General features: G+C 43.0%; 1 protein-coding gene across 1 annotated transcript in view; it reads left to right on the top strand.

Moving 5' to 3' along the window:
- Positions 1–2,011, top strand: part of LOC115084539 (mediator of RNA polymerase II transcription subunit 1-like) — a 200,022-nt gene extending 198,011 nt beyond the window's left edge. Inside the window, exon 18 of the mRNA XM_029589527.1 lies at positions 557–2,011. Within this exon, the coding sequence (XP_029445387.1) occupies positions 557–818 (262 nt within the window). The 3' untranslated portion in view covers positions 819–2,011. The remainder of the gene's footprint in view (positions 1–556) is intronic.
- Positions 2,012–25,254: the final 23,243 nt, after the last annotated feature.

Below are 25,254 nucleotides of genomic sequence, written 5' to 3'. Positions count from 1 at the left end.
CAAACTTCCACTTGGTGATTTCTGTATTAAAGCAGTGTCAGCAGTGGGCAACAGTTTGCTCCTGTTTGTAGAAAGTTGGTTCTAGGTGGTACTCGTACTGCATGCAGTTTTCCTTGTCCTTGCTATATGGACAAATATATTTAAAGATCTTCCTTTTAAGTAAATGAAACCTGGTGCAGCAAGCAAAGAATTCCCTTTAAAGTTACAATCGTACTGCCCAAGTCAAAGTTGAGTGCATATTGCCTTTAGAGGTGCTTAACAATCCTTCTACAGGGAGCCTTGCTGCTGTTAATCACAGTAGTATTTGCTTAATTTAAATATTTTAAAATGTTTTTAATGAAAGAATTGGCTGAGCTAACATATACATGTTCTTTAAGTGGGGCTAAGAATGCACTGTATGGGAAAATCAGGCGAGGGAGGCAGGAAGGGGCAATTTCAAAACCAGTGACTTATAAAGCTTATAAATGCAGTTGACTATAAGGAAGAAAAAATCGAGTCCAGCTGCTGATTCACTGCTCACTTTTGTCCAGACTCTTAATTTTTCTTTCTATTTCAGTTGCATGTCCATTCCTGTCACCATGAGAGCCATCTTCAAACAGGCCCTGAGCATGGATGTGGATGTAAAAATGGAGGCTTCTGAAGCAGGCTGCCCCCATGAAAGTTCAGAAGACAATCAATCGACAGCCTGCACAATTGCCGACAATGACTTTGCAAAGCAATCAACCCCAGGAAATGGAGAGTTTAATGGCCATTGTGGGACAGCCTGCACTGCTGATATGACATGTTCACTGAGGGAAGGAAAGCATGAAAATGAATGAAATGGCCTAGATAATGCACTTGTCCTCTATAGTATACGATGGACTGGGCCTTTATCTTTTTTTTTTTTTTCAGAGCAAAATTAAAGCTTGGTAGATTAACTTTTAAAATCAAACCTGCCCCCCCAGTGTACATGGTATGTGTGATAGGTACAAAAGCCCAGACTGCTCGCACTTCTGTATTACAATCTGGATCATAACCACTAGGAAGCACTGAGACAAGTGGCTTGAGGCATTCATATAGTCAGTCGTCCTATCCTCTTGTTTAAATCAATCTTCGTTTTAAGTGTAGTTTAATCTGATTTAAAATATTACTTGCTCTATTAAGGAATCCCAGATGAGTTACATTCAACATTAACCCACAAAAACACATTTGAAACAAAAATAGTGGCTTCTTGAATGCCTAATTGGAGTGCTGCTCTTAAAAAAAAAAAAAAAAAGTCTTGAAGTCTTTCTTGCCTTAAAGTGCACTTTCCAAACAGTAAGACCCCACTTTAACATTTGACAAGTCACATGACCCCCTCACTCTGACCAAAACTGATTTCTACTCTCTCACATGCAGCCCTCTTGTCCAAAACAAGGACGCAGTGAGAAGTCAGCACAGAGCCTGTGATATAGTATCTTCTCACAGCCCTGGTCCTCTAAATGTTTTTTTCAGCTTAATAGGAAGCCTGTGCAGGAGGAAGGGCAGGGTCTGTGCTAGCACCCAGGTCGTAGGCTGCCGGCCGCTGCCGGTTGCAGATCAGAAGAGAGATCAAGAAGGAAGGTGAAGTACACTATTTGTGTGACCCCCATGCCACTGATTTTGAGATTCCCCCTCCCCTATTGCGGCCATAATATGCAGTTTGGGAACCACTAGCTTACAGAATCTGCTATTAGAAGTCCACTTGTCTCTAGAACCATAGTGGAGGCATCATTTGAGTTTGCATTCAGTGTTCAATGGTCTTCTCAATTGCTTCAGTTTAGGATATGAGGGGTATATAGTACAAACTTGCTAATATTCTACTCTTGATGTTGAACAATTTTGACCTGATTACATTTAAAGAATACACAAGTGTAGCACTGGGCCTTAGGTTAAATTGAAATAGTTTGGCATTTTGCAGAATTGTGGTTAAAAAAATTTGCAAATGGGAATGATTTCAGATTTATAGAATCTCTTCCACTACATTTCATTAAAGCTGATGTTTATAGCTTGAGATTTTGTGGTATATGCTTTGAGTACTGCCAGATCATTTATTTCTTGTTAACCTGTTTGTTTCTGGCCCTCTTCTCCACACCACACCACACCCCCAATCCCCAACACCTCACACTGTGGAATAGTGAACTGACTGTGAGACACTAACAAGTCTGAGCATCACCAATGTTAGGATTGTCCTTTTAAGATCTTTTCAGGATAGAGAAGGCTGCTTGCAAAGAACATTATAGAAGTTTGATAGGTGGGGACATCCATGAAAGTAGGTTTAGGAATTAAGTTTCTCATTCCTTAACCAGAATTCTGTCAGCTTCATTTGCTAAAGATGAGAGAAAGCAGACACCTTGCTAGAACAGAGGTTCCTACACCTGTCCTGGAAGGCCCCCAGCCAGTCAGGTTCTCAGGATATCCACGATGAATATGCATGAGATGTGGATGATCTGAAAACCTGACTGGCTGGGGGGATCCTCCAGGACAGGTTTGGAACCACTGTGCTAGATTGTTTAAGAATTGAGATGCTTCAGCTTTTGTCAGAGAAGGATGAAAATGGCTGGAAGCTCCCTAGATGGGTTGGATAAAGTGTGCTATCCTTTTCTTCCTCAATTGGTTTCATTGGCAGAATGGTTTCCTTTTGCACGGGTCTTTGAGAAACACAGTCATAGTTAGGAGGCTGAGCTGTAGAAGTCTTAACTAGAGCAGCCAAAACTATTTCTTCCAAATACTACTGAGCTTTCGAAATTGTATGTAACCTCAGACTAGGGCCCATAAACTAAGCGCTCTGATGCTGGGTTTTTGAGGTCCTGGCACCAGCTGTCACAGCCATGCTAGCTGATTTAAAAGTACCCCCTAGGTGGGGTCTATGGGGGGCGAAGGAGGCAGGTCAAGCGTGAAGTTTTCTGCAGGGGTCAGGAGCCGCTACGGCAGGCGTAGAGTCTTCTGCCTCACCAGCTACATTCCCTTTAGTTTTGGCTCTCCCAAGCTGGTGGCTGGCAGGTCACATGGAGGGGGTGGTGTGGAATTGGCCGGCAGTGAGGAAGTTAGGGAATAAGAAGAAGCCCTGGCCACAGACCACACAAACAGGGATGAGCACTGACAAGACAGGTACTGACAAGTAAGCACAAGGTAGAGTAGGACCTGAGAGCAGACAAGGAACCAGACAAAGAGCAGAAAGGAAAAATGAGGACAAGGGGGCCACTAGAAGGCCTAGCACAGGACAGAAGCAAACCTAGGAGCATGCAGGTGTAACCCCTCCTTAAGGTAGGAGTTTGGTACGGAGGGAGAACATAAAGTTATTTGTAAGTTCTTCAGGGTACGAACCCGGGCTAGCTCTTACTTCCTTTCCCATCCCAAGGTATAGATCCTTCGGACTAGGGGTGAAAAGGAGTCCTATTTGGTCCCAGTAGGGGGTGACTAGTGAGCTGTGATGGAGCTCCTTCATTCTGCTGTGCGCCAAACAAACCACACTTGGACTCCATAGGCAGTGTCCAAAATAATGCTATACTGATACAGTTTCGCTGAATGGCACAATTGAATATGATAAATCACACACCACAGTCTCTGCAGTTTCTCTATAGATCTTTCCTTTTTATCTGTGCATTAGTATTTATTAGGCCAGGAATCTATCCACACTTTCAGATTAGATTGTGTAGTGGACCCTCTGGGCTAGACTTCCTTGGATGAATGGGAAACCCCTCCCAATTGCACAGAGTTAATGTCTCAATCCCTAAGGGCTCTTTGTGGATGCCAGATGGGTGTCCTCCCTTGACTGTAGATCTTTTAGTCGCAGTTAGTAGATTAATCTTCTGGTGAGATCGCTGGTGGTAGGAATCCTTGAGGGCTGCAGTTCTTGCCAGTCCCCTTGATGGGCAGGAAGAGGGGCAGAAAAACACTTCCTCCCAGATGTTGGAAAACAAAACTTCTTCCCCAACTTAAATAACTGCAGGAATCCGCTGCAATGGGTCACCATCTTTGTTTGGCAGATCTTCCCTAAACACTGGGCACCTTCAGCCCAGGGTTCGGAAAGGTCCAGACCTTCAGCAGGGCTTCTCTAAATAAAAGTTCAAAATCCCCAAAATGTGACCCCAGGACGCAGACAGCTGCGACAGATGCAACTTACTTAATGTACTGCTCTGCTCTCTTCTCCGGGTCTACTCGTGGCTGAGGCTAGCCGCTACCGCTGCATTCCTCTGGGTTCCCAGGACTTCTCATGGCATCCAGGATGCTGCCTCCATCCACGCTGACTCTGGGCCTTCCTAGGCATGTACATGCACCACCAATCTCCCCTTTAAAGACCCAATGGTGGGAAACTCAGGGGCGTCCCCGGTTGATGATGTCACCAGGCCGGGATTCTTAAGCCGCTAGCTGACTTGGCAACGAGTTACTTGGAAGGGGTCCCTGACTGATACTGCCACCATCCCCAGATGGCAGTACTGTTGTTGGGTGTTGCCTCTTCATATGATGCGTCATGTCAAAATTAGATAGTTGTCCCATTTGCTTGCCTCTGCTAATAGCCCTGCCACAGTAATTATACAGAGCAAACCGCGGGTCATCCGTCACTTTAAAGTGGCTCCAGATCGCAGATGTCTTTTGTGATCCTCCCTTCTCTAATGCCTTGGGGGTGGATGCTGGCACTGGAGCTGAAGTAGTGGGTGCACCCTGAGAAGCAATGCCAGGGGCCTCAGTCACCCTCTGTGCCTGCGCTGACTGCTCTTCCTCCTCATCAGTTTCATCTCTCCCCTGCTGCACTGAAGTGGAGGCTAAGACAGGACTAACTGATCCTCCTAAAGTTTTGTCAGCTATTACTTCTTCTGTTTCTGATGAGAATCCCACACCAGATGATTCTTCATCTGAATCAGAAGCAAACAGTGACTGCGCTACAATGTCAACACTAAGTGTTAGTCGAGACTTCTGTCCCCCTGTGGCTTTTGGGTGTCGACATTTTGTCTGGCATGACTCAGCCTCCCCTTCCCTCACCTCCAAAACTACATGGTCAGAAACAGCTGGTGGCGATGGTGATGCATCATGGTCATATTTCATTTTTTTCGGGATGGAACTGCCTGCCCCTCCAAAGAGTTTAGATTGCAACAGGTCCCTTTTTAACTTTAACATGGGACTGGCACTAGTGCCTTTTGAAGTGCCTCCTCTGCCATTCCCAATCACTTGACCACATCTAGTTTTCCCTGACATTATGGATTTAATGTCACTGCCTAGTGCCTACTGGCTGCCCACTGTCATAGTACCTTGCTATGCACTAATGTAATGTGTGTGGTGTGCACACACACACACACACACACAGTTTGTTTATAAGCACAAAAGAGGCAGACTGGGGATTTCACTGCACACAGACTGTCCCAATAATAAAGTTCAGTCTACTAAACTACCCACTGCACACTGTCACAGCAGTGCCTTGCTATGCACTAATGTAATGTGTGTGGTGTGCACACACACACACACACACACAAAAGAGGCAGACTGGGGATTTCACTGCTCACAGACTGTCCCAATAATAAAGTTCAGTCTGCTACACTGCCAGCCCACTGAGGCCCAGTGCACAGAGAGACTGAGTGAGTTGAATTAAACAAACTCAGTTTAAAAAAGCTGGAATTGTTGGCACAGCAGGAAAATCGATGAAATATATTTTTCAATGGAAATGCTAGCAAACTAGCTAAAAATTGAATATATCTCTCCCAGCCACAACACCCAAATGGTGCTTGCAGCCTAGCCCAGAGGGTGAATTAAACAGCTTCTCTCCCTGGCACAGAGAGACCGTCTCAGATCACCTAAATTAACTGCTTAAAAAACAAACAGGGCTACAGCAAAATAAAGAAATATCTTTTTCTCTTAAGTAACTAGCCTAGCTAGCAATTCAATGTAGATTTCTGAACTCAGCCTAGCTCTGAGTGCAGCCACCTTCTGCAGAGACCACCTCCACAGAGCACCCCTGCAAAGAAAGTGCGTGGCATGCTGCGTGCTTATCTATATATAGTGCTGAGTCATCAGGAAAAATCGTCACCAAGCACTGAATGACAGCACGATTGGCTGCATTCAGTGCATTTCATAAAATGTTATCGCTGATACGCTGCATTCCAGTATTCATGCCAACCTGTCCGACCCACTCTGACAGGGCTGTGAGGTCACTGATGACTCACAGGAAAGAGCTGGTTTTTGGCTCTGGATACACCCAAATGGCGTCCTCCGATTGCAAATGGCGGTGAAGAAAAGCGCGTGCTGCCAAACGGATGAAACGGATGATACGTTATATTCGTGGGGAATCACGATACGTTTCACTTCCCTACAAATACAACGAATAGGGACATATACGTTGCGGATTGCCAATACATTGAAAACGAATGCACACCCCTACAGACTAGTACCAGCAGCTTCCACTGAAATCAATGCTAGCAGTTCTTTTTTCAAATGGTGATGCATGCCACTGTTTGTAAGATGGTCCAGTATCTTTCTGGTACTGATGGCTTTACAACAATCAATATATTAATGAAAATACTGGTCCTCTATAATCTTCTGCCTTGTGAGATCCCCTCTCCCTATCTGGATCCTTAGGTGCTGCTTATCAGACTGAGATTGGGAGTAGACCATGAGGGAAAAGGTCAGAGGCATCTGTCACAGTACTCCATAATCTGCTCATCCTGAGAGAAGGGAGGGGGTCCTTGACCTGACATTCTCACTTGCTGCCTTCTGTGGCTTCTTGCTAGGTAACATGTTAGTAACTAAACTCCCCAAATCCACCTCAGCTAGTAGATGTTCAATAGTCTCTGAAGCTGGAAATCCCAGACATGATTCATCTGAGTTGCTACTTCCTCTGAAGAACATCTGCAGACAGTCCTTAGGAGGAAACAGAAGTGATGCTGACCTCCCTCCCCATGACTGATCCTAAGTGACTCTACCTTTCTCTGCCCCTGGTGCACCACAATGGAGAAGGAAATGGGACTAGGTAGCTCCTCTTCCTGATTTTTACTTGATCTTGCCTCTGTAATTGCTCTCCTTCTGTTAAAATAATTTCTCTTTGTCTTGGTTAAGGGTCTTCTGGTCCGATCTCTGGTATCACTTGTGCTGCTTGTGCTGTACCCTGTGTACAAGAGCAGGCTTTCCCTTTAGATCTCTTCTTATACCAATCTTGCCACTGCATCTGCTCTTTGATACCACAGACGTTGACAATAGCATGATGCAATTTTATACAGATGACTTGAGGCACTGGCTGGGCTCTTTAGTGAGATGATACACACACACACACACACGGTGCTGGCAGTCACTTTTCTTGTGAAAGGAAACACAAACTACCATACTGTGTGCTTCCACTAAGTGATGAGAACACACAAAAGCTGAAAGGAAAGGCTGCAGTGCTGTATACCTTCCGTAAGAGTGACAAAACATACTTCTCCTGGCTGCTGGAGACAGTAAAGCTGTATCTCTCCACAGTCCTCCAACTCCTGCAGATAATGTAATCCTAACAGAAAGAGAGCTCAATGTCTCCTACCACACACTGCCAAGAGGCAACAGCCTAAGCCTACCTTCCTGTCTGCAATGTTGTAACTAAATCTTTTTTTTTTAAAACTTCTTTCAATCTGAAACACACGCAGCTGTAGAAACTATCAAACTAACTTCTCAAAATGAAATCCAAGAGTGAAATGCTTCAAAATGGTGACAGTACTCAAGGTCTAGATTTCACTTGAAAAAGTGCTTCACTTTATAGTTCTCATTCTTTGCCCCTTTCCATCCTGGCTTCTGTCTTTCTCAAGCAGAAAAAAGCTGAAGTTTTGCTTGCCCCATAGGCTTTAGTGGATCTGAAAATGAACGGAAACAAAGTTTTCTGTTATTTGCAGAGACCCAGTTGATTTGTTTCATTTGGAATTAAACAAAAATAGTCTCTTTAGGTTCCTGTTACCCATGTATTTAAAAAAAAAAAAAAAAAAAAAAGGCACATCCCTAGTCTTCTATTTGAAGTTATACAGTTCTTTCTCTTGGAGAAAGACCAATCTCTACTGAAGAGTGGTCAGATATGGAGTCTGCACCTAATTTGGCCTTCCTTAATCTATCTAGAATTATAAGTATGTAATCAGTTCCAGAGAGTTTCTAATGCTCTTAGTGGTAAATATTTTCTTTAGGATTAGTTACTCTCCAAACAACAAATACGTTTTACATATTGCATACAAAGTTTATACCCTAATATAATAAAGAAGTTGTATGGATGCCAGGGGTGCATTCTATCAAACCTGAAATTAGCTACATAGCTGAAAGCTCCAGCCAAGATAATCTTTTCAATAAATTATGCTAATTCTTTATTAATTTCCACAGGAAAAATTGGATTATGTGGTTAGGGGTGTGCTACTCAAGAGAAAACATTCGTCATATAGGGGCAGATTTTAAAAAAGTACGCAAGCGTGTACTTTTCTTCGCGCACCTGGTGCAAACAAGAGTACGCTGGATTTTAATAGATACATGCCTTATCTTTTAAAATCCAGGGTCGGCGCACAAGGCTGCGCAAAATCGGCAGCCTGCACGTGCTCGGCGCACGCAGGGGGAGCTTGGGGCAGGTTTTCGGGGGGTACGTGCGTATCTTACGCGTGTACCCCTTTGAAAATCTGCCCCATTATTTTCTTGATGATATGAATTTCAGAGTAGAAGAGTGATCTGCTTAATCAAAGCTGAATTATATAAACAAAAAGGAGACAAGCAACACAAAAATCATCATATCTCAGGCACACATTATATTATGAAACTTCAAAGAGAATAAAATGTCAGCAAGCCAGTCTGTGTTTGAATCACTTGTCCACTACCCGGTCTAATCTATCATCCACCTTTCAAAAAGTGTGAGTGCCAAAATACACAGGACCAGATTTTAAAAAGGTTACACATGTAAATCCTCTGGTCCCGACTGGTCCAGGTTGAGCACAGTGCCTTCAGCTAATTTTTCTATTTGAAATTATCACCCCTGAAACAGAATGAACTAGGAAGAACAGCTGGAAAGCTATGACTATAAATGCTCATAGTCTGGGCAATAAAATCCCAGACCTGCAGACCCTAATGGTGGAGGCAGACTTGGATATTGTTGCTGTTACAGAGATGTTGTTCGCTGATTCTCATGATTGGGATTCGACCATCCCAGACTATATCTTGTTAAGGAAAGACAGAGAGGACAGAAAATGGGGAGGAATAGCTATTTATGTCAAAAACAATATCCAAGCAACTGAATTGCAAGGGATGTGGCGTTAAGAAGCATTATTAACTATTCTAAAATATGAAGATAGTGCTTCCATTTTAACTGGTGTAATCTACAGGCCACTGACTCAGACAGAAGAACTAGACAGAGAACTCGTGGAAGACATCCAAAAGGTGGGAAAGAAGGGAGAAGTGTTGCTCATTAGAGATTTTATTCTGGTGGATGTGGTTTGGAATATCCTTTCTGTGGAATCAACAAGTAGAAAAGAGATAGTAGATGCCCTTCATGGGACTCTGTTTAAACAATTGGTAATAGAATCCATGAGGGAGGGTATGATACTTGATTTAGTGCTCACTAATGGTAATAATATCTCTAATGGACAGGTAGGGGCCCACCTGAGCACCAGTGATCATCAGACGGTATGGTTCAATATCGCAAATCAGATACAGAGAAGTCACTCAAAGACCTGAGTTTTGAATTTCATAAATACAGACTTTGTCAAATGGAGACAATCCTGGAAGAAGAACTGGGAAACTGGGAGAAAATGGGTGAGGTGGAACAACAGTGGGCCAAATTAAAAGGAATTATTACAAAGGCAACAAATCTATATGTTAGAAAAGTAAACAAGAATAAGAGGAAAAAGAAACCAATTTGGTTCTCTAAGGAGGTGGCATAAAAATAAAGGCATTCAAGAGGTATAAAGGAACCCAAAAAAGAAACACAGGGAAAAATATATTATAAAACTGAGGGAGACAAAGAAAGAAATAAGGAAAGCAAAAGATCAAGAGAAAGAAAGGATTGCAAAGGAGGTAAAGCAAGGTGACAAAACATTTTTCAGATATATCAGAGAAAGAAGGAGCTCAGAAGTAGTATATTGAATTGAAAAGTGACGAGGAGCAATGTGTAGAGACAGACTAAGAAATGGCAGCAATATCAAACAAATACTTTAGTTCAGTGATTACTAAACAAGACTCTAGAGCAGGACCGTTGCTGGTTCACAAGACAAAGCTATGTTTTCAGAAGAGAATGTATGGGAAGAGTGATACAAACTGAAAATGGACAAGGCCAAGAGGCCAGATGAGATACATCCCAGGATACTGAGGGAACTCAGATGTGCTGTGGGTCTGCTAAAGGGACCTGTTCAATAGATTCCTTGAAACAGGAATGATGCCAAGGAACTGGAGAAAAGTGTTGATGGTCTCACTTCTCAAGAGTGGTAGCAAAGAGGAGGCTGGAAATTACAGGTTGGTTAGCCTCACCTTGGTGATGGGAAAATTAATGGAGACACTGCTGAAGGAAAGGATAGTGAACTATTTACAATCTGGTGGGTTACTGGACCCAAGGCAATATGGATTCACCAGGGGACAGTCCAGTCAGACAAATCTGATTTGATTTTTTGGGTTATGTGACTAGAGAATTGGATTGAGGAAGAGTGCTAGATGTGATCTACTTGGATTTCAGCAAAGCTTTTGATACAGTCCTGCATAGGAGGCATGTGAATAAAATGAGAAGCTTGGGAGTGAGTGCCAAGATGGTTGCCTGGATTAGAAACTGGTTGACTGATAGGAGACAGCGAGTAATGGTAAATGGAACCTACTCTGAAACATAGAAACACAGAAATGACGGCAGCAAAAGACCAAACGGCCCATCCAGTCTGCCCAGCAAGCTCCCATACTTATCAGTTTCCAATATCAGTTTCACAGACTGCCAAGGTCAGGGCCCTTGTTGGTTCCTGTTTGAGTCCAATTTCTGCCACAGTCCTGCCGTTGAAGCAGAGAGTAATGTTGGAGTTGCATTAAAAGTGAAGTATCAGGCTTATTGGTTAAGGCTAGTAACCGCCGCATCAAGCAAGTAACCCCCATACTTGTTTATCCAGACTGACAGTTCAATGTCCTTGTTGGTTGTTATCTGAATCTAATTCCCCTTTTTCACATTTAGGGTAGTAACTGCTGCATCAAGCAAGTTACCCCATGCTTATTTGTTTTCTCAGACTGTACAGTTCAATGTTCTTGTTGGTTGTTGTCTGAATGTAAATCCTCTTTTCCATATTTCCATATTTCCCCTTGCCAATGAAGCAGAGAGTAATGTTGGAGTAGCTTTGACCGTATGAAGGCTTATTGGATAATGGTAGTAACCAGCAAGCTACCCCCATGCCTCTTTTCATTCATGCCCATCCTCTAGCCTTTAGAGATCCACAGTGTTTATCCCATGCCCCTTTGAAATCTGCCACGTCCAATGGCAGATTAACCTGCCATTGGACGTGCGTTTTCCCTTACCCCTTTTTCAGTAAGGGGCCAAAAATGCGCGTCCAACCCGCCGAACCTAATAGCGCCCTCAACATGCAAATGCATGTTGACGGCCCTATTTGGTATTCCCGCACGATTCAGGAAACAAAATGTGCAGCCAAGCCGCACATTTTGCTTTCAGAAATTCTTTGGGCACCGGGAAAGTGCACAGAAAAGCAGCCCGCGGCTGTCGGGTTAAAAACCAGATGCTCAATTTTGCCAGCGTCCGGTTTCCCAGCCCATGGCTGTCAGCGGGCTTGAGAACCGACGCCGGCAAAATTGAGCGTCAGTTGTCAAACCCACTGACAGCCGCCGCTCCGGGCCAAAAGGAGGTGCTAGGGACGCGCTAGTGTCCCTAGCACCTCCTTTTGCCTGTTTCTACTGCCGGGCCTCATTTAAATACAGAATCGCGCGCACAGGTGAGTGGCTTGTACGCGCGCCAGGAGAACGGACTTTACTGAATCGGACTTTACTGAATCGGCCAATAAGTGATCACTAGGTCGAATATATCTTCCTCCCTCGTGGTTCCATTACCATTTGTTTAAACAGAGCCCCTTGCAGGGCATCCATTATCTCTCTGCTTCTGGTAGATTCTGCAGAAGGGATTCTCCAGTCTACATCTGGTAGTTAAAGTCACTAACAATCAACACTTCCCCCTTCTTTCCCACCTTTTTAATGTCTTTGATCAGATCTCTGTCTAGTTCTTCCATCTGAGTCGGAGGCCTGTGCACCACTCCAGTAAAAATGGATGCACCATCATCCCTTTTTTTTAGGACAGCCCATAATGCTTCTTCTCTACCCCATTTTCCTTGCAGTTCAGTTGCCTGGATATTATTTTTGACATAAAGCACTATTCTTCCCCCTTTTTTTTTTATCCTTTCTGTCCTTCCTTAACAAGTTATAGCCCAGTATGTCCATATCTCAATCATAAGAGTACATGATCCATGTCTCCATAACAGCAATGATATCCAAATCCACCTCCACTATTAAGGCCTGCAGGACTGGGATTTGATTGTCCAAACTTCAAGCATTTGTAGTCGCAGCTTTCCAATGTTTCTCCCTTGCTATGTTGCACTTCCTAGGAACTTTTTCTATTTTTTTTTTTAGCTGAATGATTTTATTATTTTCTCCTCTCATGTCCTGTAGTGTTTGTATTGCTTGGGGGTGGGGGCGACAGGACAATTTCATTGGCCATCTCCTGCCACCCCCATTCTTTAGTTTAAATGTCTGTTAATGTAGGATCTGAATTTCTCAAAGAGCATCCTTCTTCCTGCAACAGACGGCCATCCTTTCCATATAACCTTTTATTGCTCCATATACATCCCAGCCTCCAATGTATCCAACACCATTTTCTGTACACCAGGTTTTGAGCCAGGTATTGAACTTATTTATAATGGCAATGCCTCTCATTTTCTTTTCCATGAACAGATAATACTTCTGAAAATGCACTAGCTTTTTCAGTGTTTCTTATCTTCATGCCTAGATTATGGAAATCTTTTTGAACTTCATGGATACCATTTCTGTTGAGGTCATAGGCCCCCAGATGGATGATAACACTGACATCAAAATTCCTACTTTCTTCTTCAATGGCTTGAACTATCTGGTTTGTATTTCTACTAGCTGAGGATCCTGAAATGCCTTTAACCTATAGTGTTACCATCAAGAAGTGCTCCTAAAGCAGTTTTCTTTTATGACATTTGGTTCTGTTATAGGGCTTTAGGGTGCAATGGGCGACTTCCCTTTTAGAAATCACTTCAAAATCTATTGCTGAGGTTTCTTCAACCTCCAATGTAGAGAGAACTGTGTTAAGTGGAATGCCCCAAGGATGGTTTTGGGACCAGTTCTGTTCAATATCTTTATGAGCAACACGGCAGAAGGGATAGAAGGTAAAGGTGATCTATTTGCAAGATATACTAAGATCTGCCTGAAAGAGTAGAGAGAATAAAAAATGATTTAATAAAGGTTGAAGAGTGGTTGGAAATTTGGCAGCTGGGATTTAAATGCCAAGAAGTGCAGAGTCATGCATCTAGGATGCAGTAAACCAAAAGAGCTGTATGTAATGGGGGGGTCAAAGACTGATGTGCATGGACTAAGAGAGGGATCTTGGGGTGATAGTGTCTGGTGATCTGAATATGGTGAAGCAATGGAACAAGACAATAGCTGAAGCCAGAAGAATGCTGGGCTGCATAGAGAGAGGAATAACCAGTAAGAAAAAGGAGGTAATAATGCCCTTTTACTTGGAGTACTGTGTTCAGTTCTGGACCCCTTATTTCAAGAACAGAGATAGGATGTAGGCAGTCCACAGAAGGGTGACTAAAATCATGTGTGGTCTGATTCAGAAGATTTATGAGAAGAGTCTGAAGGATCTGAGTATGTATGCCTTGGAAGAGAGGAGGTGCCAGGGAGAAATGATACAGATACCTAAAATATTTTAATGATGCACGAACTTCGAACCTTTTCCATTGGAAAGAAAACATTAGAACTAGGGGTCATGAAATGAAATTCCAGGAGGGGGCAACTCAGAACCAATGTCAGGAAATATTTCTTCACAGAGAGGGTAGTAGATGTCTGGAATGCCCTTCTGGAGGAGATGGTGAAGATGAAAATGGTCAAAAAAAATTCAAAGGGGCATGGGATAAACACTGGAAATGAAGAAAAGCATGCATCATGGTAACTTGCTTGTGTGGCAGTTACTGCCCTTAGCAGAAGGCATGGAGATTACTACTCTTAACCAATAAGCCTTGGTACTTTTAATGCAACTTCAACACTGCTCCCCGCTTTGGCAAGGTGGAAAGGGGAATTGGATTCAGACAAGAACCAAGAAGGCCCTGGCTTCTATGTGGGCTACTGATACGCAAACATAAGAAAAGGCCCTGAACTGCTTCTATGGCCAAGTCCATAAGCAAAGCACGTCAAGCAGCACTGACTGAATTTTCAAGAAAGCTCATCACCCATTAAAAAAATGTTGCTAGCAGAAATGTTTATGGGTTATCATAAGGCTTGGGTTTAAATGCACAGAGCGGCTGTAACTGTCCTTAAGAGAAACATGGGATTGGTCTGCACAGAGTGGCAATTACTACCTTAAGAAGCTTGCTGGGCAGACTGGATGGACCATTTGGTCCTTTTCTGCTGTCATTATTATTTATGTTACCTCCATTCCTGGGGTAAATGCATTAGTATCTTTATTTTTTCAGTTATCTTATTTAAATAGTCATGTAAGGTAGAGAAATGTGATATTGTATTCAGTAAATTTCTGTCACCTCCGTTTGAAATGCATTCTGTTTTAGTTCCAAAGATATTGATGTACAATACATATCTTAGAGAGTTTGGGGCCAGTTTTAAATGCAGAGTGAGATGTATGAACAGTAGAGATGTGAATCGTGTCCTCGATCGTCTTAACGATCGATTTCGGCTGGGAGGGGGAGGGAATTGTATTGTTGCCGTTTGGGGGGGTAAAATATCGTGAAAAATCGTGAAAAATCGAAAAAACGTAAAATCGCAAAACCGGCACATTAAAACCCCCTAAAACCCACCCCCGACCCTTTAAATTAAATCCCCCACCCTCCCGAACCCCCCCCCAAATGACTTAAATAACCTGCGGGTCCAGCGGCGGTCTGGAACGGCAGCGGTCCTGAACGGGCTCCTGCTACTGAATCTTGTTGTCTTCAGCCGGCGCCATTTTCCAAAATGGCGCCGAAAAATGGCGGCGGCCATAGACGAACACGATTGGACGGCAGGAGGTCCTTCCGGACCCCCGCTGGACTTTTGGCAAGTCTTGTGGGGGTCAGGAGGCCCCCCCCAAGCTGGCCAAAAGTTTCTGGAGGTCCAGCGGGGGTCAGGGAGCGATTTCCTGCCGCGAATCGTTTTCGTACGGAAAATGGCGCCGGCAGGAGATCGACTGCAGGAGGTCATTCAGCGAGGGTTTCCGGCGCCTCGCTGAACGACCTCCTGCAGTCGATCTCCTGCCGGCGCCATTTTCCGTACGGAAAACGATTCGCGGCGGGAAATCGCTCCCTGACCCCCCCCGCTGGACCTCCAGGAACTTTTGGCCAGCTTGGGGGGGGGGCCTCCTGACCCCCACAAGACTTGCCAAAAGTCCAGCGGGGGTCCGGAAGGACCTCCTGCCGTCCAATCGTGTTCGTCTATGGCCGCCGCCATTTTTCGGCGCCATTTTGGAAAATGGCGCCGGCTGAAGACAACAAGATTCAGTAGCAGGAGCCCGTTCCGGACCGCTGCCGTTCCGGACCGCCGCTGGACCCACAGGTTATTTAAGTCATTTGGGGGGGGGTTCCGGAGGATGGGGGATTTAATTTAAAGGGTCGGGGGTGGGTTTTAGGGGGTTTTAGTGTGCCGGCTCACGATTCTAACGATTTATAACGATAAATCGTTAGAATCTCTATTGTATTGTGTTCCATAACGGTTTAAGAAGATATTAAAATTATCGGACGATAATTTTAATCGTCCTAAAACGATTCACATCCCTAATGAACAGCATGGTACACCTCAGTGAAGATTTGACGTCATTTGGAGTGAGGAAAGTCACACAAAGATGACATTTCTACAATGTTCTCTTGCCCTAGATTGATGGACTCTTTACTAGGGTACTATCAAGCTAGGGCAAGAGAACATTGTAGAAATGTCATCTTTGTGTGACTTTCCTCACTCCAAATGACGTCAAATTTTCACTGAGCTGTACCGTGCTGTTCATATGTCTCACTCTGCATATAAAACTGGCCCCAAATCCATACACCACCACCACCAAAACTTCACCTCAAGTTACTAGCTGGCCCTTCTGTAGTGGTATAAATAGATGACTACTATGTGTGCCTCCCTAGAGGCTCTCTCTCTCTCTCCTTATCTCTATCTCTCTCTTTCTCCCCCATGCCCAAATTCATCACAGATTGCATTGGGGCATAATCACATAGCTTAACACCTGCAAAAAAGGTGTAGTTATTTCCAGCGTGTGATAATGCCCCTCATTTTCATTAAGCCCACCCAAAACCTCCCCAATCCTGCCCCTTTGAATAAGTTTGTCAAATTTGCATTTGCGCCATGTGCTGTGATATCTCTCGCAGGCGTTAACGCCGTAACGCACTTCGATGAATGACCCTGCTACTTAGATGGCTGCTCTGTCCTTAGCTCCCGATATCCTACCTTGGGAGCCTATATAGTTAAACCTCTTCCTTTTTTCCTTCCAAAGTCAAAGAGAACTCAGGTCTTAATACCAAAACATTTACTGAATGATAAATAGTTTGACACTTACTACGAATGGTATGGTATTGAAGATAACTGCACAGATGGCAGAACTGATACAGCTGTGATGAGGACCTCTAAGAGCTCAGTCAAAGGCAGATGACTGCAACCGTAGAGGAAATTGTGATTGCTAGCAGATAGCAGAAACCTGCAGCCGGAGGGAGAGGAAGCAAGGTGAAAAAAAGCAATGCTTGTCCAGAGGCAGCTGCAAACTTTCATCAGGAAGTAGTGTCCGCCCAGGGATTCCAAGGGGCAAGAGACCAATTGGAAGAAGCAAGCGAACATAGATAGAGGAGGAGCAGACAGGAACAGATCCAATCAGAAGCTTTGCAACATTTAAACAATAGCCAATGAGGAGGGTTAGCTCTATAACATGAAGAGAACCTAAGCTAAGCAATGACATAAATTGATGCTGGCAGCAGTGTAATAAAGAAACATATATACATAGTCATTTAAATATGCTGCGGAGGCAGAATACCAGCTATGTTTGAATATTGACCGTCCCATGTCTCCCTAATGTATGCAATTATGGTTACATTTTTGCCCAGTATTACCTTGTAATTTCAGTCATGGCCGCCCAAAGAGTGCACTGACCAAGACAGGATAAAAACAGTCTGCTAGTGTTCTTATTCACAGCACTGTGCTAGAGATATAGTACAGTTTCCTTGGCTTCCTGATTAAGGATTTCGGTATGTGCAGTAGTTCTACAGCTTTAAATTTCCCTGTAATCCTGATTGATGGGTTCTAGTTTTAAATTGGTCATCCAGATATTTAATTTTCTGCTTCATGTCCAATAATATTTGATTTAATTTTTGTCACTCAGCTTCAGAATATACAGATTGATTGAGCTCCTTCAAAAGTCACTGGCAAAGCACCTTCCCAAAGTAAAATAGCATGATAAAAAGGTGGAGACTAGAGAAGAGTCAGAGAGAGAAAGTAGAGGAGGAGCTAAGACCCACAGTGGGGAAAGAAATGTGTCTAATCCTTAAAAAAAACCCAACCCCCCCCCCCCCAAGCCCTAACCATATACCCACTGTTACAAATGGCTGAGTACGATTAAAACAGATTCTAAGTCAGAACCTGAAATCTGTGAAGAAAATTAGACAGTCAAAAATAAACTTTCCTCTTTTTTGAGAGAAATATTAGAAAGAAATTAAGACAGGGATGGCCCACTCTGGTCCTCAAGAGCCACAAATAGGCTTGGTTTTCAGGAAATCCACAATGAATAAGCATGAGTTCAATTTGCATGTACTACCTCATTGTTTGCAAATTGATCACATGCATATTCAATATGGATATCCTGAAAGCCAGGCCTGTTTGTGGCGCTTGAGGACTGGAGTTGGCCACCCCTGGCTTAGGATATTCCATCCTGTGTTAGACTGGAGTTGGCCACCCCTGGCTTAGGATGTTCCATCCTGTGTTAGACTGGAGTTGGCCACCCCTGGCTTAGGATGTTCCATCCTGTGTTAGACTGGAGTTGGCCACCCCTGGCTTAGGATGTTCCATCCTGTGTTAGACTGGAGTTGGCCACCCCTGGCTTAGGATATTCCATCCTGTGTTAGACTGGAGTTGGCCACCCCTGGCTTAGGATATTCCATCCTGTGTTAGACCAAGGCTCTAATATAGTTCCCCTCTCGTCAGTTCCATGACCAACTGCTGCATGAGGCAGTCATTGATGGCATCTAAGAACTTTACCTTCCTTGCATGTGCAGCTGCGATATTTATCCAACCAATACTCTGGAAATTGAAGTCTCCCATTATTGTGTTGCCCATTTTTCTAGCCAGTTTCTGTTAGCGTTCTGCCGTCTGTTTTCTATATTCCTGGCCACTACTATACACTTCCCTTTTCCCCCTGGAATTTCTATCCATAAGGATGCCAGAATGCAGTTTATTACATGCAGAACTTTTCTTGTACAATGCAGCTAGCAGCTAGCTCTGCAGTGTACAAATCAACTCCTCTTGGTAGACTTTTCATCACTTTTAAGGACTAAAATTCTTTACTGATGTCAATTTTATTATGAATACCTCTGACTGTATCTGTGTCTGTAACAACACTCCCCGTAACTCCAACCCACCTCCTGAAAACCCACTCTAATTCAAAGTGCCCCTCTACAGTGGTACCTATATATAGAGTATCAGTCTGGCCCTATACAGAGGTACACTTCTCTCTCTCCCTCCCCCTCCTCCTCTCCAAGCAAGATATGTGTGTAAAGGCTGTAGAGAAGTATGCATGAAAACAGTATTTTAAATGCTACGTGCATACCTTATAAAAAAAAAAAAGTCGTATTTTTGCTTGCGTGTGTATGGGCGCATGTGTGCATTCCTTTTAAAATTTACCATATTGAACTTACTTTTAGCTTCCAGAACCTCCCTCCTGCACCACATGTACCACGACAACCAGCTTCTCCCAGCACTCTAAAATCTTATTTAAGTGGTGTGTGAGTTCCACTATCTTCGCACCAGGCAGGCAAATTACCAAGCACTTCTCTCGCTCACCAGCCACTCATCTGTCTACTTTCCTAATGATCGAATCACCCACTATAACGATCATCCTAACCCTTCTCTTCCTGGGCATGGACCCCTTTGGTGTGACAGGATAAAGCATCACTTAGAGGGCAGGTCCTAGCTTCAGGATCACTTCCTGCCACACCAAGATGATAGTCTTCTGCTAGGTGACCTTGTACCTCCAAAGCAGTACAAGGGCTGCTTGATTGGTGTTGGGACCACTCTACTATGTCCTTGAAGGTCTGCTCTATATACATTTTTGTCTGCCTCCGTTCCTCCAGGTCTGTCACTCTGGCCTTCAGAGATCAGACTAGTTCTCTGAAAGCCCAAAGCTCTTTGCACCAGGGGCACACATACAACCTCTCACCAGCAGGTAGACAATCATCCATGTGACACTTGGTAGAAAAGACTGGATAGCCCCTATCTTGCTGCTAGGCTTCTACCTGCATATTACTTTTTTGAGTTGATAAAGTCTGATAGGCTATTTAAGGAGTAGGTATGTCTCGGTTTAAGGGTTGTTAAATGTGATTAGCATTTTTTAATTTATTAGGTGTTTTTTAATATCTGTTTTTTTTTAATTTAATAACTGGGTGATTAATGTTAGTGAATGGCCAGCAGCAGGACTAAAATTAGAGAATTATTAAAATCAGGGTTAATTAAATATTATTTTAAGTAACTGACTAATTTTGAAGATTTTCCTCCTAGTGTGTCTGTATTGGAGGGTGATAATCAATATAAAGGACCCTTAAATTTCAGTTTAAACTGATTTTCACTCATAAATTCCCGGATTTTTCCAAAAGTGATAATCAGTTTAAACCAATTTTCTCCCTAATTTTAGACTGATTTAAAGGGCAGCTCCAGTGCTGCAGACATAATATCTCAAGGCCTCCAGCATCTGCTGGAAGCCAGTGAGGGCCAAAGATCCTGCAGTATTTCATGTCCTGCCCCCCCACCAGTAAAAGCACTCGCTCTCCAGTGTTACTGACGTGGCACTGGTGACCAAATGCCTGCCTCCACCTCCCCACAAGTAGCCAAAGTGCCTGCTGCGTGGTGCCGTCAATGCAGCATTTGAAGCGGGCCATGCCCACCAGAAGCACCTGCCGGCAGGCCCCCCCCCGGCCCAGCACAAAAGCAGAAGTGCAGTGCTGCAGAGCCTCAGTAAGCAAGCGCTGAAGGAGAGCGGTCTGGAGCCGCCACCAGTAGGAAGGAATGCTGCTGTAAGGGGGAGGGAGGGGGGAAATGCTCAGGGGCGTGGGGAGGGAAAGGGACATGCCAGGGGATGGGATGGGAGTAGAGACTGGGATGCTGCTGAGTTTGGGTGAGTGGGGAAAATCTGCTCAGTATTGTTTTATTGTCCTGGCCTCTGTCCACCAAAATAAACTCCAATATTTACCCAGAAAAATTCAGTCACGTTTCCACTGATTTTTCTCCTGATTTTGTTCTTGCCACAGTAAACCCTGATAAATTTCCAGGAAAAATTTTAAAAATAAAAACCAAAAATGAAGGTCCCTATCTATATATCAAAAAATGAAGGGGGGGGGGGGGGGGGGGGGAGGGGGAATCAAACTAGTAGCTAATTGCCCAGGAACCAGAACTCTCTGCTTCTCAGATCAAGAAAGTGACCTTTCAAACCCAGAATTCAAACCCTGGCAAGCAATACTATCTTTTACTACCTCAAAGACTGTTTTCCCACTACACAAACTATTCTAATACTGACAAATACTAACCTTAAAACTAGCAGACGATATAAACAGCCAATAATAATTTAACATTTATGTAGAGATGTTATTAGTTCTCTACCGGTGACCATGTGGAATATTTCATTTGTGTGGGAAGGAAACAGAGGGCCATACTCAGTAGGGCGATTAGTGGATAGGTTATCCAGCTAAAGTGAGCCAGATAACTTATCCTGCATATTCAGTGGGAAAAACATCCCACTGAATATACTTGCTTAAAGTTAACTGGCTACATGTAGCCAGTTAACTTAGAAAAATAACCGGCTATGACTGAATACAGCTGTTTATGTTTCTAAGTTATCTGGCCATCTGTGGTCGGATAACTTGCAGCGTAACTGGATATCTTTAAAAGATATCCGGCTAAGTAGCACTGTCCTTGCCTAAGAAGATGGATTATTTATTTATTTTATTTTAATTTTTTCTATACCGGCAATCGTGATAACATCACATCAAGCCGGTTTACAATAAACAATGGGGTAATAACCGGAACCAAGAACAAATATGTAATATACATATTATAAATGCAGTTACAATAAACAAGGAAACATGCAACTGGGAGTAAGAAGAAGAAAAGATAGTAACTTTAACATGGTGTATAAACCTGTAGAAGGTAAAGTTTAAAAAAAAAAAAAAAAAAAAAAAAAAAAATTAATTGTATAATTTACAATGAGTTGTTCAGTTCAAAAATGCAGTTTTTAATAATAAAGAAGAAATCATAAGTAATGAAGATACTGGGTGTTTATAAAGTTTAGAAGAAGATTATCAGGATGGTTATAAAAGAAAATTGTTGCTTGGAATTTGAAAATCAGAGAGAATTATTTTTAGTCTGAGTCTGGGAAGGCTTGTTTGAAAAGCCATGTTTTGAGTCTTTTTCTGAATGTCAATAAGCAGGGTTCTTGTCTAAGTTCCGTTGGTATGGAGTTCCAAAGAGTGGGTCCTGCTGTGGAGAAAGCCCTATCTCTATAAGTTATGTGGAAGGAAGTTTGGAGGGCGGTACCTGCAGAGACTCTTTGTAGTACTCTCTTATGGGTCTGGAGGAAGTATGCTTTATGAAAGGGATTTGTAGGTTGAGAGGAGCGATTTGTTGGATGGATTTATAGATTATGGTGATTGACTTATAAAGAATTCTGAAATGGATTGGCAGCCAGTGTAAATCTTTAAGGATCGGGGTGATGTGCTCTCTTCTCCTTGTATTTGTTAGAATTCTAGCTGCCGTATTTTGAACCATTTGTAGCGGTTTGGTATGTGCTGATGGGGTACCTAATAATAAAGAATTGCAATAGTCTAGCTTGGAGAAGATTATTGCTTGTAGGATAGTCCTGTAGTCATGAAAGTGGAACAGTGGTCTTATTCTTTTTAGAACATTCAGTTTATGGAAGCAGTCTTTAGTGGTTTGATTTATGAAAGCTTTTAGGTTAAGCCTATTATCGATTATTGCGCCCAAATCTCTTACTTTTATTGTTTGTAGATTAGTTGGAAAGATTGAGGGGGTGTGGCTTATTTCAGATGATATGAGAAGAAGTTCTGTTTTTGAGGAATTTAGGATTAAATTCATACTGGAAAGGAGGGAGTTGATTTCTTGCAGACAATATTCCCAAAGATCGAGGGTTTTTTTTATGGATTCTTTGATTGGTATCACAATCTGGACATCATCTGCATAAAGGTAGTGTTTAAGGTTCAAATTGTTTAATAGATGGCAGAGAGGGAGGAGGTAGATGTTAAAGAGGGTGGGAGAGAGGGATGAACCTTGGGGAACTCCTTGAGATGAAGGGTAGCATTTAGATTCTTTACTGTGTATTTTTACCTTGAAGCCTCTATTTTTCAAGAATGAGTGGAACCAGGACAGTGCAGAGCCTGTTATGCCGATGTTCAATAGTTGGTTAAGGAGCATGGAGTGGTTAACAGTATCAAAGGCGGCTGAGAGGTCCAAGAGAATCAAAAGGTAGGACTGGCCTTTATCTAGGCCTAGGATGAGGTAGTCTGTTAAGGAAATTAGTAGAGATTCTGTGCTTAACGATTTCCTGAAGCCATATTGTGAAGGGTGGAGAATTTTGTGGTCTTCCAGGTAGTCTGATAATTGAGAATTAACCAATTTTTCCATGACTTTAGCAATGAATGGGAGGTTTGAGATAGGGCGAAAGTTGGAGGGGTTGTCTGGATCTAACTTTGGGTTTTTTAAGAGCGGTTTGATTGATGCCATTTTGAGGTCGTCAGGGTAGAGTCCTTTAGATAAAGAGCAGTTTATTATGTCTGCCAGAGCTTTGGATATGGTGTCCGGAATAAGGAGGAGTAATTTGGAAGGGATTTGGTCTAATGGGTGTGTCGATGGTTTCATCTTTTTCAGTATTCTAAGGATCTCAGAAATTGTAATTGGTTCAAATGAATTGAGTGAGATGTGTTTGTTATGGTGTATATATGTGCTGTGTGAGGAAGAAGTATTGGGCGAATTTTTAGAAAGGAGGTTAGCTATTTTGTTGTTGAAGAAGAGAGCGAGATCCTCTGCTTTTTCTTGTGCTTTGTTAAATGGAATGTCAGGAGTTTGGATTTGAGTTAAATTAGAGACGTAGGTAAAAAGGGCTTTAGCATCAAAGATCATATGATGGATCTTATGAGCATAGAAGTCTCTTTTGATTTTTTGCAAGGAATTTTTGTAGTTGTGGAGAGCAAGTTTGTAGGTAGAAAGGGTGGACGCTGAAGGAGATTTGCGCCATTTGCTTTCTTTCCGTCTGAGGGAAAGTTTTAGATTTTGTAGTTCTTCATTAAACCAAGGTTGTTTTTTTGGAATGTTGTGTTTTAGTTTTTTTGTTATTAGAGGACAGAGTTTATTAGCTGCAGTTTCTGTAATATTATTCCATGAGTGAAGTGCTGAATTTGGAGAGGAAAGGTCCATGTGGGGTAGTTCTAAGACTAGGTGGTTGTGGAGGTCCTCGGATGCACAAATTTTCCTGTAGGAGAATTGTTGAGGAGGGGCGGGGTGCTGTTTTTTTTGTGCCAGTGTGATGGTGGTTGAGATTAGCGAGTGGTCCGACCAGGGTATTGGTTTGCAGATCGGTTGAGTTGAATTAGCAATACCAGAATTGGTGAAGATAAGGTCCAATATATGACCTGCTTTATGGGTGGGTTTCTTGATAATCTGATTGAAACCTAAAGCAGACAAGGCGGTAATGAAAGTTTTCCCATTTGTAGATAGAGATGGATTGTTGACATGTAAATTGAAGTCACCAAGTATAATTGCTGGAGAATCTAAATTAATGTGGGAGACTATTAGTTCCAGAAGAGGAGAGGCATCTAAGTCAAGAAGGCCTGGGGGAGCATATACAAGAAGGATTTGGAGATGGTTTGATTTGAAAAGGCCTGTTTCCAGTTTGGTAGAAGAGTTAACAGAGTATTGGGTGAAATTCAAATCTTTTTTGGTAGCAAGAAGAATTCCTCCACCTTTTCTTTTCTGTCGGGGAATGGAGAAGAAGTCATATGAATGAGTAGGTAATTGGTTAATTAGAGCAGTGTCTGTTGATTTGAGCCAAGTTTCTGTTATGGCGCAAACGTCTGGATTTTCTTCTAGGAGAAGATCATTGAGAATGGGGGTTTTCTTAGTGATGGATTGTGCGTTGAATAGAAATAATGAGAATAATGTTAGTCCAAGCAATTGTGTAAAAGGGGAAGCCATGATGGGGATGAGGGCTTTATAGGTGTGAGGATGAGAAGTCCCAAGATAATTACTAATTGCATTGTGTCTTCTGTGATGAAGAATCGGAATTGGGAGACCGCGGAGCATGATGGTTAGAGTATGTCAGAGGTCTAATTGTTATTGTAGAAGAGTAATGTTAGAGATCTGCTATGTGAATGGTGTAGAGAGGTAGGAATATTCACGGTGGTTGATTGTGATTGAGGCTTGAGTGAGAGGTGGAGTATGATTGAGGGTAGCTTGTAGACTTAGAGAGTAGATGAGTGAATTAAAGAACTGGTAGTTGAAGATGAGATGTGGATGTTCAGGATCAAACTTCACGTGCTTGTTGAAAGCTGAGTGCTTGGAGGTTGCTGTTTGATGCTGGTTGAAAGCTGAGTGCGGTAGTACACTTTTCTGGACGTTCTGCAGTGTAGGAGCAGGAACTAGGGTTGTAAATGGGCCTTTGATAGATTTCAACAGCTCCGAGTTGGAGGGAGCGATTGGACTCTCAATGATGTGGGGTGGGGAGATTGACCAGCTTGAGAACCTGAAGGGCTGAGCCGTATCAGGTTCCTATATAGGGGCTGTCCTGCGGGGCTACACTAAGGGGCACACACAAAGTAT

The sequence above is a fragment of the Rhinatrema bivittatum genome, chromosome 2, assembly GCF_901001135.1.
Source record: "Rhinatrema bivittatum chromosome 2, aRhiBiv1.1, whole genome shotgun sequence".
In the NCBI taxonomy this organism is placed as follows: Eukaryota; Metazoa; Chordata; class Amphibia; order Gymnophiona; family Rhinatrematidae; genus Rhinatrema; species Rhinatrema bivittatum.
This window is presented reverse-complemented; position numbering and strand designations above follow the sequence as displayed.